General features: G+C 44.5%; 1 protein-coding gene across 4 annotated transcripts in view; it reads left to right on the top strand.

The window, feature by feature from the left end:
* Positions 1-18563, top strand: part of ANKH (ANKH inorganic pyrophosphate transport regulator) — a 165764-nt gene that overhangs the window by 116209 nt on the left and 30992 nt on the right. For all 4 annotated transcript variants that reach the window (XM_032789736.2, XM_032789740.2, XM_032789741.2 and 1 more), the window contains one exon: positions 2055-2150. In XM_032789736.2, coding sequence (XP_032645627.1) covers positions 2055-2150 — 96 coding nt within the window. The remainder of the gene's footprint in view (positions 1-2054; positions 2151-18563) is intronic.

Below are 18563 nucleotides of genomic sequence, written 5' to 3'. Positions count from 1 at the left end.
TAGGCAAACACCTGTCAGAGATGGTTTAAATTCATTTGGTCCTGTCTCAGTACGGGGTGCTGGATTAGATTACCTCTCAAAATATCTTCCAGCCCTACATTTTTGTGATTCTATGACACTACTTTATTTGATAACATTGAGAGTCAACAGTTCAAGTAGAAGCTAGTATGATTTGTCACAGCCAGCAGGTGGTATCCAAAAGAACAAGTTCATGTGGGGAAGGAGTTAGGAGAGAAATCAAACAGGTATGATCTAATTGCCAAGTAAATCTAGGGTTGAGTTTATACCTTCGAAGAGCAAGCTAGCATGACACAGGCTGGGTATAGAGGGACCATTATTTAAAAAAAAATAAAAAAAAAATCTGTTCTCGGCTGTGAATGCTTCAGCTATTGTTCTTGCTTGTTTTTTGGTTGTTGTGTAATATACACACAGTCTTCAGAGGGTCAAGAAAAAATTTTGTTTTATCCCTGTTCATATTAATGCATCTGTTGGAAGCTATTGTTTCTTAAGACTGACCTGCAGGGAAATCCCTTCGTGGCCCCACATGTGGTGATCAGTTAGATCTTGAGCATGTGAGCAAGAACCAGCCACCCAACCACTAGAGAGAGAGAGAGAATGCTTGGTGCCATCTCAGAGTCCTGGTGCTCCCTGTCCAATCCCCATCTCCAGCTGTGGCCATGTCTTCCTGGTCCAGGTGGCCAGCTAAAATCCCGAAGCATGAGGTTTTAGGAACATGAGATGTAAACTGGCAGTGAGCCCCAGCACTGCTGCACTCTGCCCCCTATCATCAAAAACAAACCCGTCATACAGTTCCACTCATTCATTCACGCAACTCTCTCTCAAAACTAATCATGAGTTGTGGGGGCAAACAACTTCTATTGGGAGGCTGTTCCAGAGCTTTCCCTTCTGATGGTTAGAAGTGGTTTTGTACAAATTGCCAATTTGTGTGTGAGCACCGAAGTGCAACTTGAATGTCCCAATGCAGAATGGAGTTCTGTAAGTTAAGTAACCTCTTGTGAAAGTTTTGAGTCTGAATTTTGTACAAAAGCTCATGAAATAGCTTTTAATTTGTCCCACATTCATGTCTGACACTCCCCTGGATGGGTTTGCACAAGTTCCAATTTCTCATATTAGGTTTAGCAAGCCATCCACACCAGGTGACTGCCAGTTTGATATTCTTCTGCTTGAGCTACATCAAGGCTGAGTAAATATCGTACTACATCAGTGTTCTTATCACTTCTGGTGCCTACCCATGTATCTTAAACTGCTAAGTAGTCACACCAATAGATGACTCTGCAGCCGCTGTTCTAGGAGTGCCGTGCTTCTGGGTTTCTGTGCTCCCCTATCATAGCTCATTTATGTAATTTATCATAAGGATGTGTTCCCAAGCAGTAGTATAAAACCTTTAGCTTCATATGTTGGTTTTAGGTGCTTTGGGGAATGAATGGGGGTTGTTTTTTTAAGCACACCTGCCATTGCAATGTGAGTGCAGAATCCATGTTCAGGATGGAAGATCTAGCTGTTCTAATTACATACAGTTCATTAGATTTAATTAGCAGCGCCAGGTGTTCCAAGATCTTTGTTTATATTCGTCACTCCCTGGCTAATTGGATCTGTATTGAGACGGGTGGTTGTATTGCTGTGTATATGCTGTGCCACTCTGTGTTGATGCGGGGGAAAGGGAAGATAACATTTTTCCTGGCTATGATAGCGTCCTTACAAGCTTTAAGTAAAGATAGCCAACCCCAAACCAGTATACTTTAGAAAGAATCATTAAAACTTTTAAACAGACATTACCACTTAGCAGACTGAAGCAATTAGTAAACTCTGTGAGAGACCAGCTGAACAATGATTGTCAGTTCACATGGAAAAATATTGTGTGGCTTGTGCAAATGTCCTGTTTGGAAGCTAAATAATAATAAATAAAAAAAAAAAAGTAAGAACTATGCACACAGACAGTGAGATTCCCCCTTATGACCGTGGTGCTGTCAGCTGCACAGCAGTCTGGAGCCATGTTAATGCTTATCTCTTTCTCTCTCTCTCTCTCATCCTAGAATAACCCCAGCAATAAACTGGTGAACACCAGCAGCACAGTCACAGCAACGCATATCAAGAAATTCACTTTTGTCTGCATGGCTCTGTCGTTAACGGTAAGGAGTCACTCGTCAACTCTTTTTAGTTTCAATCTGAAGCAAAAAATTACTGCACACGTGAAGCTGCAAACACCAAATTCAGATTACCAGAATCTCATCAACATACTTTTAGCATTACTCGCTTTGGCTATGAAGCTTAAGGCAGTTTCATCTTCTAAAATAGCCCATGTGGAGGAAGCAGTGGGTCAGAGGGGTTCTGCTTCTTGATTTACTCAAACAAATAAGAGAAGAGTAGTGCAAAGTGGGTAACTTACATGCCTTATATATTGCAACAAAAAGGTTTTGTTTTATTTCTTGATGTTTTATTGGCACCGCTATAGCACTCACCAATTTTTGTTTTAAAACAAGTCTGCAGGGATAGGGAAAGGACAAGGGTTCTGCATTTCTTCCAGAGAACAATAATTAGATGCTCATTCACCCAAGCTGGAGTGTGAAACAACAGCTGATCCCTGCACCCATAGTTTAGCTTGAATTAGAATGAGGACCAGATTCTGGAATCTCTGGTAGCTGTGTCTATGAGATGATGTGAGCTGACCATTGCAAGGTAACTCAGTTACTCTGATAGACTTAGCTACTCTATCTTCGATGTATAAAAAAAAAGATAAAGATGAGCTCCCCTGGTTCAACATTTACTACTTAAGCCCTCCATATTGGAAAAGATTTTTGTGGGGTAGGAAGGCTCAGTGTATTTCATTGTTTGACTTTTCTCTTATTGATCTACATTTCCATTCAAGTTCTGCTTTAAGCTTTCTGCTACTTGTTGTCTTACTTAACAGTGGGCACTTTTTAAAAATGCAACTTTCAATTTTATCTGATTTGTGGATGCAAGTGATTTGTGCCCAAAATAATCAAGTTGTTTCATTGTCAGAATCCGACTATTGAAGGCTGCTGGTTGTTGTGCACATTAACAACTGCATCTGCAAAACTACAAATAGAGACTTGCTCAAAATTTAGCACTAAGATGCATGGACAGTGATAAAATAGTAATAAAAATATTAGCAGTCAGCTGTTTCTCTATCTGCATATTCGTCTGTGCTAGCATGAGTTTGTGGTTGGTGAATGTAGCAGAATGCTGAATCACTGAAGATACGCTGATAGCACTTTTAGAGTCAGAAGCTGTTGCCTGGATGACCGACCCCTGTTTGTTGTTGCTCACTGTTGAATTTAAAGTGGAAAAATAATCACGTGAGAGAGAGGATTTGAGTTTCAGGGTTTTGGTTTGTTACATCATGCCTTTCCATGGAGCAAATACTGATAGTAACATCACAGGCCTGTAACTTGTCCCCCACTCCTCTTTCTTCCCCGTCCCAAACCCAAGCTAACTCAACTAGAAATGCCTTCAAATCTTGTCTTGGGGTTGGGCTTCGGCAGCTGAGCCTGTTCCAGACAAAGCTTTGCTTGATGAGTCTCTTAGCTTGTCTTCTGTACAATGGGAACTATTTTCTGAACCCACATCATCCCAGAAATGACCAGCCTACCAATGCGTACAACGTATCTTTTGTAAGACCATTCTTTCTGCACCAAGGGTCTGTTTAGAAGTAGTTCTAACAAGCAGTTGTAGAGAAGTATTACATTTCTATGACTTTTTCCCTCATCATATTTTGAGGACAATTCTCTTTCCTCATTTTGAAGAGGAAAATGGACCCCCAGCCAAGAGAGTAACACAGCCTTCGACATAGACTTCAGTATCAAAGCAAGTGGTGAAGAGGATGGTCATGGTAAATACAACTACTATTTTGGCATACAATAAAGGAAGTGTTTTTATACTAATGCTCAGCATACTCTTGAGCTTGTGCTAGTGACAACCATTCATGGACACAGTGGTAGCTAGCAGGTTTGAAATACAGGCACACTCCCTGATGAGCTCAGAAGGCCACGTTGTGCAACTTCCACGCTACCTCAACAGTGTTACAGAAAACGTATAGGGTTTTTCAGATAAAATCTTTGCCTACATGGAAAGGGATCTGCTACAACTGTTTTTGGATGTTGCTGATGCTGGCTTGGCTTCAGCTGTGATGCAACGAGTGCCTAAAACTATATACCCGCACTGTACTCAGGTTTTACTGCCATCTTAGGTACTCTTCCCGTTCTTTGGAGGAGTCAACTCCTTTTGGACTCCCCTTTCAAAATGTCTGGGGATTCCAATTTGGAGTTAACAGTGGATGCTACAATTTGTTCTGACTAAGAGGTCTTGGGCCAATTGCTGGTTACATTCCTTGTTGTCTTTTGCCATCACCAGTTTCTAGTCTCCACCCTCTTGGCTGAAGCACGTGTGACTTGATATGGGAAATAGTTTTACGTAGAGCCAAACCTTCCCTAGAGCCAGTGCTTCCAGCACACTAACCTTCACTAATGGTTATTGTCACAGCATCTCTGTGGACTAGATAAGGTATTCTTTGCCTCATTTCACAGATGGGAAAACTGAGACTGAGAAGTGAAATGACTCAGAGTCAGTGGCCGGATTGGAATCGGAGCTCGGCAGTTCTCCCAGATCTGTGCCCAGGCCACACTTCTGTCTCTCACAATTTAGGTCCAACACTTTCGGAGTCTCTAAGTTATACTCCAAACAACTTCTTAGTGATGACAGGCTTTTGGCTTTGCTTGACTGGCCACAGGTTGGCTGCTTCCTGGACCTCTGGTGTTGTCTCCTTTATTGCTCAGGGCTTTCTCTAGATTCATAGATTCATAGACTCTAGGACTGCATGGGACCTCGAGAGGTCATCAAATCCAGTCCCCTGCCCTCATGGCAGGACCAAATACTATCTAGACCATCCCTGATAGACATTTATCTAACCTACTCTTAAATATCTCCAGAGATGGAGATTCTACAACCTCCCTAGGCAATTTATTCCAGTGTTTAACTACCCTGACAGTTAGGAACTTTTTCCTCATGTCCAACCTAAATCTCCCTTGCTCTAACTTCTTCTTGCTCTAACTTCTCCCAAGTCCAAGGTGACTGTCTCTCTTGCAACATAGGTCCAGCAGAGAGCTGCGCCCTCCTGCAGCCTGCCAGAGCGCTCTGACTCACTGGAGTCACTTTTCAGGAAGCCTTTCCTCCTCCCAGATTGCAGCACTTGTATTTCAACACTCATTTCTTCATATAAACTGATTATTTTCTTAACCCTCTTAGGCATTTTTCAGCTTACTGATAAATCCTGAGCTTCTTACATTACCAGCACCACCCTGCGCAGAGCGATTTTTAATCTTCTGATTAGGCTTTTCTTTTATAGCTTTCCAGACTCTTTTTACATGCTTGAACCTATCTCCCTTTACTCAATTGGCACCATTTTTTCATAAGCTCATAGTAGGAAACCCATATGTCTAGAAGTACCCGGAACAGTCCATTTCCATAGCTTTTCTTGACTGTTTTTATTTGTGCAGCATTACCTAGGATCATTCACCAATAAACCCAACCAAAAGGTAGAATCATTAGTAGAGTGCATTTCCTACTTAGTCCTTCTTGTCTGCCATACTATTTGCTGGAGAAGTCTGTCGATCCAGGGCTAAACTATGGAAAGCCAGCTTACGGGCCTGATTCAATTCAGGGGCTTGATCCTGCAAACATATGCATATAGGACTTTAGTGGGACTTACTATGAAAATAACTTTCTTCATGTTATTTAAGTATATTTATATTTATTTAAGTAGTTGTAGGATTGAACTCCAAATTTGCATCTGCTGCAGCCAATTCAAACAGCTACAGTAGCTGTTCCTTTATCTGAGGAAGAGCTGTTTCCATCACCATTAGTAACTGCTCTGTTCTCCTGGACCAGCCCTACTGCAATATATTGAGTCTAATGGGATCACTGTCCATGGGGGCTCAGCACGTTAGCAGGTCTCCTTAATGTCCAAACATAGAGGAGGAGGGGATATAGTTCTTCCCAGGCTAGCTGAACACAGATCATGCCAACTGAATGGGTCTTTCTCTGGTTGATTTAGAGAGGAACCCATCAGACAGGGAGATGGAGGGGGACCTTTTGCAAAAGTGATAACCCAGTAAGAAAAGAGGTTCCAAACAGAATGCCCTGGGGGATCCCCTGCTCCAGTGATGTCCGGTGGTGGTGGTAGGGAAATGGGAGGCGCCTTTCCCTCACTAGATCAGTACAGTAAGCCAGTCCTTTGGTCATGTCAACACTGTTTGACTCCTTGAAGCAGAGCATCTTGCTGGAGATTTGGAGCATAGATTTGTTAAAGCTGCTTATGTAGTGAAACTGCAATTAATAATATTGTTTGGTGGAAGATGTCTGGGCATTTACACAAGTTTCACTAGAAGGTTTCCTTTGACAAGAAATTTCATTTAAAGGCTGTGGAGAACAGAAACAGATAAAAAACAGCTGTTGGATTTACCATAAATAAGAGAGCTTGTCTGATTAATCAGATTAATGAGACCTCTGATTTAACAGCCAGCTGCAGCTCCCTCCCAACAGTCCTATTTTTAGAGCTTGTGTGTATGAGAGGGCATTGAAACTCAGATATTTAAGTATCATGGGGATATGGGGGCAGGGAGGGAAACAATTAGATGACAGATTTTTTTTAGTGCAGCTAAGCCATTGAGAGGCATTCTGATGTTGGATAACAAGGAGTCTTAACAACAAGGAGTCCTTGTGGCACCTTAGAGACTAACAAATGTATTTGGGCATAAGCTTTTGTGGGCTAAAACCCACTTGATCAGATGCATGGAGTGGAAAATATAGTAGAGAGGTATATGAAAAGATGGGAATTGCCTTACCAAGTGCAGGGTCAGTGCTAACGAGCCAGTTCAGGTAAGGTGTAATTGAGTTTTCTCCACAGTTGACAAGGGGACTCCTCGTTTTTTGCCGATACACTAACACAACTGCCATTCTGAAAGGAGTTTTAAATAATTCAAGCTCCATTTTGAGAATGTGCTTATGTCACTTTTTGGGGTTTTTTTGGCTGTTATTAGTCATAAGGCACTTTGAGCACAGATGTTTTAAGTGGTTCTTGCACAGAGTATGGCTGTTTTTCCTCAGACAACTTCTGTTGATGGCATTGGGTACTCCTTGGGCTGCAGCTCCCCATGTCTTTCAGTCCTAGGCCTCTTGAGCAGACACTGCCGATTGTGAGGGGAGTGTAGGGCACCACGCTCATTTTCCACTTACAACCTAAGCACAGTTTGGACTCCCAAGAGTGAGGCCTGGTGTATTCGTTCCGCAGAGCCCTTATTTTAGGAAAGATCTGTTTCTGCATCAGGTATTTACAATACAGGAGTTATAACCAAGCATTTTTCAAAGTACTAAAATGTTGAATTTCTTCTTTGTAAAGCTTCCCCCTCCTCCCTTTTAGGGTAGCACACAAGAACTCTGTCCCTCATCCTTATTCTGTGCTTGGAAAACTTGGCACTGCCCTTGTAATGAGCCAGCTATTAAAATGGCTTGAGTAGGCTCATATTAAACGAGAGCTTTTCTCAGAACAGCAGCGGCTTCTCTTGGGTCAGGTTTCTCAGAGGCAGCCCGAGATGCAGTAATAGGGCCAAATCCCTTGTTCTGCTTTTTTTTGCATCATATCCCCATTTCCTGAGGGAGTTCTTTCCTAACTAACATAAGCTTTTATTGTGTTGTTGATACAAAGAAAGGAACAGAACCTGCAGCCTAAGTTACTAAATATGATCTGTTGGCATCTGAGATCCGTGACTAGCAGCATTTAGTCATCTGCTTCTTAGCCCTCAGGCTTTCCAATTTAGTGGTGTTGTGTTTTGGTGCATCGCTATTTGAATTAAATGGCCAGAGGGTTTGTTTTAGAAGGCAGAAGCTAATAAACTGCATCTGTTGCTGCCCTTCACGTAACATCTTCAGGCCCCCAACTCTGCCCCCAGGTACATATGTTCCAGTGTGTGCAAGTCAGTGAGTTTGCGTGCTGTAACTGGCAGCAGAACTGGACTGTCTATGCTTACGTTAGAAGAAGTGGGGGATAGCGAAAAAGTCTACAATTGGGCCAGTCCGGTGGTCTGGTGGCAGCACAACATGCTACTATGTTCAAGATTCAGGTTCAAAGGTGAGCTTTTTCCCTTCCTCAGCAAGGATCTGGGATCAGTATCATTCAAGAGACTGCCTCAAGCCTAGAGCCAAGTCCAGCTTTACTTAACTGGAGAACAGTTGCTGCTACCAGAGCACAGAGGACGGTGATGAGGGAGTAATAAAAGGAACCTCAAACCCCAAACTGTCTTTCATTAAAACTATCCCTATTTTCTTACTAGGTGGGCTGCAAACAGTGAAAGCAGCAGCAGTTACTGAATAGTTTGATTCAGTTCAGATACTCCTGCAAATTTAGTAATGTCAGCTCAGATGGACTGGGTACATTTAAGGATACGTTTCCAAACTGTGAAATAGGATGCTTGACTCCCGTTAAAGCAGATTTGAGCAATTTGCACAACCTGAACACTAACCCTTAAGAAGAGATCCTGATTTCAGGTGCTCAGTCGCACCATGTGTCACCACAGTTCATTTCCACTTAGTGTTAGAAGCTTATTTTACAACACTTCAGGGTTGCACCGTGTGCACCTCGCTGGGTTAATCTGGCTCCCACTGAGAGAGAATGGATGCCAGGAGCACTGTGTAGTCCTCATGGCTTTAAACTGTTTTGTTAGAAACAGCTTAAGCTGCAGAAAAGATCAGCGTTGTCATAGAAGTTAATTCACTCTTGCTTTGTATTCTCCTCTTCTCCAATGGGCACATTCCATGGCTGTGGACTCCAGAAAAAATAGGGGTTCTCTTGATAAGTGAGCTGGGTGTGTAAGAGGATAATTTAACTGCAAGCAGTCTCTGTATTATAATTAATTGGTAGTTCTTGTATAAGAAACCAAACTCTCATGTGTTCAGGATTGCGCCTTGATTTTCATTCATTTCTGTACCTTGGCAAGATGTAAGGGCTGAGTAGACAAGATGGGCAATTCAAACTGTGCACTAAATTATGAGTATGTTTCGCTTGGAGCTATTTCAGGTTTGCTCTTACACGCCATAGACATATCCGTAAAAATCTTAAATCAGTTTTACTTTGTGGTAAAACTGCCCCTAACTTTAAGATAAACTAAAAAGTTAACATGTGTGACAAATAGAATCAGCCACCATTTTACAGTCCAGCTTGTTCATTGTATCTGCTGAAGATATTGCTATCTGGCACAAACGCTTATAATGAAAGTTCTAAAATAGCTCTGGAAAAGTTTTATTTTTTTTTTTTAACTATTATTCATTGTTGGTTACAGTAACTTTGGGGGGGAGGGATAGCTCAGTGGTTTGAGCATTGGCCTGCTAAACCCAGGGTTGAGTTCAATCCTTGAGGGGGCCATTTAGGGATCTGGGGCAAAAATCTGTCTGGGGATTGCTCTTGCTCTGAGCAGAGGGTGGGACTAGATGACCTCCTGAGGTCCCTTCCAACCCTGATATTTTGTGATTCTAAGCATATGAGAAAAGATAGCCCCCTAACATTTCCAGCTAACTACCCATCTCTACGTTAATAAGTAGATGCAGTCAATTAACTCCACATTAATAAGTTGTGGTTTTTTTGTCCGTGAATTTCCTTGTTTTATTTAATGTTTCTGTAGGGGTTAGCATTTAGGAGTGAGGCAGCATTGGTTATCACATAGGTATGCAGTTTCACTGCTACTGTGGCTAGTTAAAGGGGAAGGATGCTATTGGATTCCTAAGTGGTCCTCCCCACTCCTATATACTTTGGAGAGTGGAATTGTAGCAGGACAGGACAAATGTATGTAAAGCAGTGGTAACATTCTCTGGCTAGTAACTTCTGTCTGGACAGTATCAGTGTGATCTTTTCACAGACTTTGCTATTTACAGGTGACAGTCAGTTAGTTCTAGTATTAAAGCCTTGTCTTCACTACTTCAAAAAAAAAAAAAAAAAAGGTGTTAAATCCTTAAAGTTAAATCCTAGTGAAGGTAAGGCAGTTGGTAGTTTTCACTATGATTTTACCTGGAGTCATCTAACTTGAGTTACGAACACACTTCTTTTTTGGTAGTGAAGACAAGGCTTTACCAGATACTCAAGGATTTTCTACAAGGCCATGTAATTCAGACTATGAGAGTGATTAATTGCAGCATTCACTAATGCAGTGCACTGGAACTGCCCTTGTGGATGCTGCTAACACAAAGTAAAAGGTACCTAAGTGTGCATTAACTTAGTCCTGTTTGGAGAGGACTAAGTTAATATGAACTAGGGTACCTTTTCATAGACTGAATTACTGAAGAAAAGTCTTCAGTCTCACAGAATGAGAGGAATGGTGGCTTTTGTGCTCTGTAGTGCCTTTCTGTAAACCACACTCAAGCACTTTGAAGACCTTTATTTGCCTTCATATCACTTAGTAAGCCAGGCAAATATTGTCTGAGTTGTGCACATGTGTCTCAGTTTATCCCGAGAGTGTAAATAGTTGGCTCTGGGTCACACAAGTTACTGGCAGATACGGGTTTCTCTCATTCCCGTGACTGAAAATAGAAGACATTTATTACAGAAATACTTTTTTTTTTTCTTCAGTGGTGCCTTTGAGCTAGGAATCGCAAAGTGCATTACAGACATTAACTGTTTAATTCATCCATTAACTCCTTAAGTAGTAAGGGATATCAGTAGGGAGGGCTTTACAAGCTATTGAAATGCAGCCACCAGCAAAGGGAACTCAATAGCCATTGTGCACATCTTCAGGTATTATAGATCATATTCTGCTTTTGTTTATACTGGTATAAATCCAAGACTAGAACTGGGCCACATCCATACTATCGGGTGTCATTTCAAAGTATGTTTCCTTTGGCATATTGCCATGTAGCTCCAATAGCTATAACTGTATGACAGCTTTACAGCCCAACATCTTGCTATGGTAGGTGAGGCTCTGCTTCATGTCAACTCAAGCTCCCACTTAAATAGCATTACTTCATCAGCTGTTCAGCTTATCGTGGGTTTCCACACACTGCAGTATTCCTGTTCCTGTGTTCTCTTTGCTCAGTCCAAAGCTTTCACTTGCTTGCTTACTCCAGAGACATTTAATTTACAGCTGATCTGAGCAAATCCTGCTGTCAAGTGACCAATCCTGTAACATTCATCTACCTATTATTGGGCACTGAAAGCTGTTCAATTCCGATGTACCCATCTTTTGTCCAATTTGTGGTCAGGAATTTAGGAAAAATACCATAGTATCAGTCATGCCAGCCTACCTGTTAGGCTACTTGCTCAGACTTCTATGAATAAGATAGTCAGTGGAGCTATAGATTCGTGGCTGATATTTCCAGATGTTTAGACAAACATATATCTTCCATCAAATCTGGCAAGAGCAGGGGGAGTTCTTTAAAACTCTGTAGTAAGATATTTTGCTGTCTCGCTATGCATGTTTTATCCCCCGCCCCCTTAACATTAATTAAGATTATATTTATTGCGTAGTGAAGAACCCTGAGGCACTCTTGAATTCATTCACAAGATACTTATCATATGTAAGACAGCAAGAGAGGTCCCATAGAGTGGAAAATCATAAGAGCAATCTAAGAGAGTGGCTAGTTTCTCTTTGGCAGCTCTGAAGCTGGTCTCCTGCACGGTTGTCTCTAGTGTCAGCCCCATCATTTAAATTAATTGCAACAGGGTACCATGTTTTGTTGTTTCTCAGTTGAATGGTGTCTGAGAACAGATTCACACAGAGACTGCGGTTTAGCATTAGTGTGCATTTATATATTGAGTATCAGAGGGGTAGCCGTGTTAGTCTGGATCTGTAAAAAGCAACAGTGTGTCCTGTGGCACCTTATAGACTAACAGATGTACTGGAGCATAAGCTTTCATGGGTGAATACCCACTTCGTCAGACGCGTGTCTGACAAAGTGGGTATTCACCCACGAAAGCTTATGCTCCAGTACATCTGTTAGTCTATAAGGTGCCACAGGACACTCTGTTGCTTTTTATATATTGAATAAAACATCTAACTAACTGTTCAAAGCACTGTGCAGCTTATAAGATATATGCCTGTGGAAACCATTCATCAAGGTGTCATATTTCAAGCCTGATGGACAGCAGATTCCAGTCAGAACCAGACAGCAGACCAAATTATGCCTTTAGCTACCCCTGAGCAACTCTACTGAAGCCACTGGGGAAGCATAGAGGTAACTAAGGCTAGAATTTGACCCATAGTTAGAATAATTGTTCTTTGATTAAAAATACCATACAATCATTTTCCCCCTAAAGAGAATAAGCACAGCTCCCACCATCCTGTGTCCTGAAGTCAGCATTAGCATATATCAGCTGTCAAAGAAATCCAAGAATAGTAATAACAATAACTCCTCCTTCAACACATTCCAGTGAGGGGAGTGAATTGGGTGCTGTGCATATAGCTGATCAGCTTGTGGACATACTGATCCAGACTCAAGAGAGTGACTTGCAGGTCCTGACAGGCCCAACAGAGTCATAGGAACAAGAGCTCCAAAGGGAGTCCTGGCCCTCAGCCTATTTCACTTCCCCACTGGCTGGGACAAGCTTCTGCCTTCTCCCTAGCAGTTCCAATGCACCTGGGTACCACCAAGGGGAGAACTGAGAGAGCTGGAGTTTCCCTTCCCTTAATACTAGCATCACATCTTCCTATGGAATCCAGAAGTGGTCACTTAATCACTGCAGCCAAGCTGTGTTTGAGAGAGAGGGACCGGCACCTCAGTTGAAGCAGGAACAAGCCTAAGGTTAAATTGGTAGAGAGCTTTTAAAAAATCAAGGACAGCATTTTTAGAAGTGGCTGGTGAGTTGATGCCTCAATTTCTTGGCACCCTACTTAGAGACTCAATTTACATTGAGTGCTGAACACCCACACTCTAAAATTACACCCTTTTAAAGGTGACTCAGGTTGGCCACCCAAAAATCATTAGTCACTTTCAGGTGAAGATTTGTACTCCTGTGGGCAGCAGAGGGGAAATTAAATGTAGTAGATACTGAAGGGATAACGAAGAGCAGGGGGAGGGTTACACAAAATTTCTTTTGAGCCACAGTGTCAAATTCCTAAGCAAAGCAACTAAAGATGAAGATAAACAAGTATTAAGACAGATGTTCTTACAGCGAGGATGGTGATGTTCTGGAATGCTGTGTGAAGAGCAGTGATTATGTTAGTTGGCTTAATGGGGACAGCCTCCTTACAAGTCATGGGAGGCCTAACTTTTTAATACTTCAACATTTTCATGGCGCGTGGTTTGCTGGGAATGTGTGGAATGATTTCACTAACCACATGCATCTAGGAGACAGGTCATCAAGTGTGGCGTCTAATAGATCTTTGCATAGAATCAGACTATAAAGATGGCAAGCAGCATTTAGTTTCTGTAATTCATATATCAGATGGCATGACTCATTGGGTGCAGAACATTAAGCACGTATGGTTTGGTATTTTAACATCACCTGCTGGCATTCCAGGTACTTGTATTCTTTGTACAAGAAGGTCTGGAATGCATCATACAGTCTGATTTAACGTTCATTAAAGTAGGATAAATAGGTTAACAATACTATAAAAACTAACAGGAAACATTACAGCATACTTTGTGCAGGAATATTGCTTCATAATAGTTAGAATATCCATCTCTATGTTTCTGCTAATCCTTAATATTCTCAGAAGATGTACAGAATGGATAAATCTTGAAAAATCAAATTCTAAATACAGAAGCAGAGGGGTAAAGAGATTTTTTTTAAATGGCAACAGTGTTGCTGAAATTCTGAGATGTTTGCTTAATAAAAGTGACCTGGGAGATGAGCCAGATTTGCAACATTATGGTTCCAGCCTGTTATTTTCAACGACTGAGCTAGTGTACTGATGAACGATTATTTGAAAGTAAACTCCTTTAAATGGATTACACTCATGCCATTAGAGCAAGCTTTTATATGATTTTATTTATTTTATTGTTCTAAGAGAAAAGTCTGGAGTTTGACTAAACGGAGAGTGATTTCTGGTGTGTGTTTAGAAATGCACACAAAGTTGTTTTGATTATGAACTGGTTAGAGTAGGGGAATAATTGAAATGCCCTTCTTCAGAAGGTCACTGAACATAATGAGGTTTGTTTTTTTTAAATATCACTATCTAGGCCCATTATCACTTCTACGCCACCATTCTACCACGGCACGATTCCTCTTCCTTATAATCTGTTTTCCAGTGCTTCATCCAGTCTAGTTTTATTAGTTTCAAGCAATGTTTCTTCCTTAGCTAACCTTGGGACACTCCTGTAGGTTTCACCTTTACAGAGTTAGCCGTGATATTCAGTATGTTTTCCTTTCTTCTTACTTGAAAAGAATTATACCTCCTTGTACCACCTTAAACAGTTTACCTCTCCCCAGGAAGTGCTGAAGATCTTCAAAATCAGAGTAGCCACATGTGTTTCAGTCAGGAGTAGGCAGTACGTGCTTCCTGTGTCTACTTTATTGTCTGCTCCTAGCACCACGTGGGTGTAGTCTGGCTGAGTTAGAAACTGGGTGACAAGAACAATGCAATACTGTTAACTCCTAAGGATTCAAATACTCTGTTTGGTCTCTGTGCCGCTGCTATCCAGTTGGGCTGCATTGCAAAAATATTTTCCCACATGTTTAAAGAAGCGAAATGGAGGGAGGTGTGCATGGGATGAGCTGTATTGCCAATACTTAGTGACATCCAGTGAGAGACACGGAGTGTCGAAAGGTCAAGCTTCAACTGCATGCAACAGGGGTGGCCAAGCTGAGCCTGAGAAGGAGCCAGAATTTACCAATGTACATTGCCAAAGAGCCACAGTAATACATCAGCTTCCCCACCTCCGACCCCTACTCCCAGCACCTTCCACCCACTGGCAGCCCTGCTGATCAGCACCTCCGCCCTCCCTCCTCGTACTTCCCAATCAGCTGTTTTGTGGTGTGCAGGAGGCTCTGGGTGTGGGGAGGAACAAGGGCACAGCAGGCCCAGGAGGGTGCGGGAAGGGGTGGAGTGGGGGCAGGGCCGGTGGCAGAGCCAGGGGTTGAGCAGTGAGCACCACTCAGCACATTGGAAAGTTGCCGCCTGTAGCTCCAGTCCCAGAGTTGGTGCCTATACATGGAGCCGCATATTAACTTCCGAAGAGCCGCATGTGGCTCTAGAGCCACAGGTTGGCTACCCCTGGCATACACGGTGAACTGATACATTTCACTTTGTGAAAAAAAATTTACATATTCCCTTTACCTTTCATTTTTTTCCCTTTAATGAATCATTCTCAATTATTTAGTCCATCATAGGAAATAACTAGGAATTTATCCAAATCACAGCTCTGTAACTAAAAATGTACAGATGGATTAAAGTACAATTGGTTATGAGCAAAAGGTCAAAATGAATAGGGAAGGCACAGATATGGAATATTTACTTCAGCCAATTCATAACTTCTCACCGAACACCCAAACCAGTCTGCTCAACTTGCCTATAACCTGACTCTACCTCACTGACAAACCCAACCACTCTCTAACAAGCAACATTACAAAGGCAGAGAAATGAACTTAAAAATAATATGGGTCAGCTCTGTTTCTTTCCCATCTTTCTTCAGGCAGGACCTTAGCCAGAACCTCATTATGCCAAGGAGATGCTAAGTTATACGTTATAACTGAAACTTGCATCTTCCTGGCATAATTCATTTGTTTCACACCAGGCCTAGGAGTGCCAGGGCAAGCTCTGTGCTCTCACTGACCTACTATTTGAAACCTTCTGTGGCTCCAGGAAGGGTCCAGTTCTAGAACAGTGCAACACCCATGCAGAAGATCAGCTTGTTTTCACCATGTTATTTTCCTCTCCTATGTTGAAAAGAATAGCAGTTCTTCTTCGAGTGCTTGCTCATATCCATTCCAGTAGGTGTGCGCGCGCCGCGTGCACGTTCGTCGGAGACTTTTACCCTAGCAACACTCGGTGGGCCGGCAGGGCGCCCCCTGGAGTGGCACTGCATGCGCGATATAACCTCCTGCCGGCCCGACCGAGCTCCTCAGTTCTTCACAGCTCCGTGCGGTCGTTGGAACTGTGGAGCAGATACGTGTTCTCCGCCTCCCTAGCATTTACTTCTATCTCTCTGCAATTTGTAATATAGCTTGAACCTTTAAAATAGTAGTTATATTAGTTCGTTCTTAGTGTTGTTGTAATTAGTTTAGGAGGGACTCGCGGTTTTACCGCTCGTCCCTACCCGGGTACGCCACCCCGCGTGCCGGGCTTCAAACGTAGCGGGCCTGCCGCACCCTAATGCCCACAGGCGACCCGCACGATCCTTGTCTGAAGTGTCATGGCAATCGCACCTGACAGACAGATGCAAGATTTGTAAGCGTTCAAGCCCTGCACCAGGAAAGAGAGGAACGTTCACTTAACATTGCTCAAGAGGCAGCCTCACTACGTCTCGCATCGCCCGCGGCAGCGGACATGCGCACCGTCCTCGGGACCAAACCAGCGCATCATATACCCTCAAAGAAGACACTTCACCAGTCCTCCGGCACCATACCTGTCGCACACTCGCTCTCTCCGAGGCAAGAAGAACGTACCTCCTGCGGCCACTACACCGAGCCCTGCAGTCAGAGCGCTTGCCCACAACAGACCGCCCGGCACCGACTCCTGCGGGCATCGAGGTCTGTGCAACCGTTGATTCCGGCCTGCGAAGGCCCGTCAGTCCGGGCCTATGGCTCCTCGCACGTGCCGCGGTTGAGCTCAGGTGCTTCAACCCCGGAATCATCTCAGCCGCACGAGACTCCATTGCGATGACGGACGCTGAGCTGCTTCAACCCCCGCACGCCGGTGCGGTCCCACAATCTCTGGCAAGCCGGCTCTGCGAGCAGACTCTTCTCCGCATGTGGGACTTCGTTCCAGGTCGAGTCACGCAACGCTCCCGATCTCACCATCGCTCCGGATCCGCAGCGCTCGCAGTCCGGTGTCCCCGTCACGGTACCAAGACGTACCGTGTACTGCTCACGGGTCCCAATCGCCGTCGCGGCATTACCGGCGCCGTCTAGATTAGGCACCGCTCCCGGCACTGTACGTCACGGAGCCGGTCGCGCACGGAGGTCCGCACCGATCGACCTCCAGGCACCGCAGATCTCGCAGCCAATCCGCACGGCGGCGTCCCGGCACTGGTCGATCTCCCGGCACCGCTGTAGTAGGTCCGGTGCGCATCACGGGCACCGGCGGACTCCAAGTATCGTTCCCCGGCACACATGACTGTATTCACGCGCCGTAGATGATCATCTCCCAACTCTCGCCCCGCTGTGGCCAACTACGCCAACCATCCGTTTCCTCCCATGGCGACTCAGCCTTATGGGATTGGACGCTCAAGCCCCTCAGAGTGGCCCTTTGGACTCGTGGGTGCACACCATAGCCAGAGGCATCACCAGCCACGCTCGCTCAGTTCCCTCGACCGAAGGGCACCTGAGTCCACGGTGAGCAGACCACCTGGACACTATGGAACAGCTCCCGCCCGGGACGCGCCTCACCTGACAGCCGTGGATGCCACCACACCAAGAGTCTCTTCAAGACCCATTTGTCCCGGGAGTCTACCCGTCTCTCTCCCCGGACGAGGCTGTGGGGAACATCCACATCAGGGCCACCGCCTATCGACCTCAGGGCTCACAGAACTTCTAACGGTTGCTCTGAACATAAACCTACCAGTAGAGGATCCCGGGTGATGACCCGGTGGTCACTATCTCTCTCGGCGGAGGCCCCAACGCGCGTAGCGCTCCCCTCATTCTACCATCCAGGCACGAGCCGAATACAACTGGCAGACCCGCTATCGGTGCCACCCACGCAAAAGGGTGAGCGCAAATACATGGTCCCGTCCACAGGTGACAAATACCTGAGTGTTCACCCTCCACCTGCTCGTTGGTGGTCAATCAGTCAACGAGCGAGGGTGGCATGGCCAACAAGCCCCCTCGCCCAAGCGCAGAGGAGGCAAGGCGCATGGACCTCCTGGCAGGAAGATATCTCTGTGGGCCTCCAGCTCAGAGTCCCCAACAACAGCCCTACTGAGCCGTTACAGTTTAACATGGAGCAGTGGGAAATTTACTGACCTTCTCCACAGGACTCCCCGCCAAGAGTCTCAGCGCTCCTGCAGAGGTAAAAAGGTGGCGCGCACCTCCCTTAGGCTTTTAGATGCAGCAAGGACTCCAGCACAGAACTCTGCATCAGGGCTCACTAATGAGCGTATCGTGCTGCAAGCATCCGGCTACCGCGCGAGGTCCATACACGATACAGGACCTACCCTTGACAGGCAGTCTCTTCTCTCAGAAGACAGACCTGCGCTCCAAATCTCAAAGACAATCGCGCGTGCATAATGCGCTCGCTGGGAGTGCACACGCGCGCACGAACTGCAAAAACGGCCTTCCGTACCCCAGCCTCGACGGTTCTACCCCCCACCGTCACCGAGGACCAGGACTTCATCAGGCGCATAAAAGGCAGACCGGTCGAGAACAACACCAGCTCCCAAAGGGGGTA

The sequence above is a fragment of the Chelonoidis abingdonii genome, chromosome 2, assembly GCF_003597395.2.
Source record: "Chelonoidis abingdonii isolate Lonesome George chromosome 2, CheloAbing_2.0, whole genome shotgun sequence".
Classification (NCBI taxonomy): domain Eukaryota; kingdom Metazoa; phylum Chordata; order Testudines; family Testudinidae; genus Chelonoidis; species Chelonoidis abingdonii.
The sequence above is the reverse complement of the archived record's forward strand: the minus strand, read 5'-3'. Positions and strand labels throughout refer to the sequence as shown.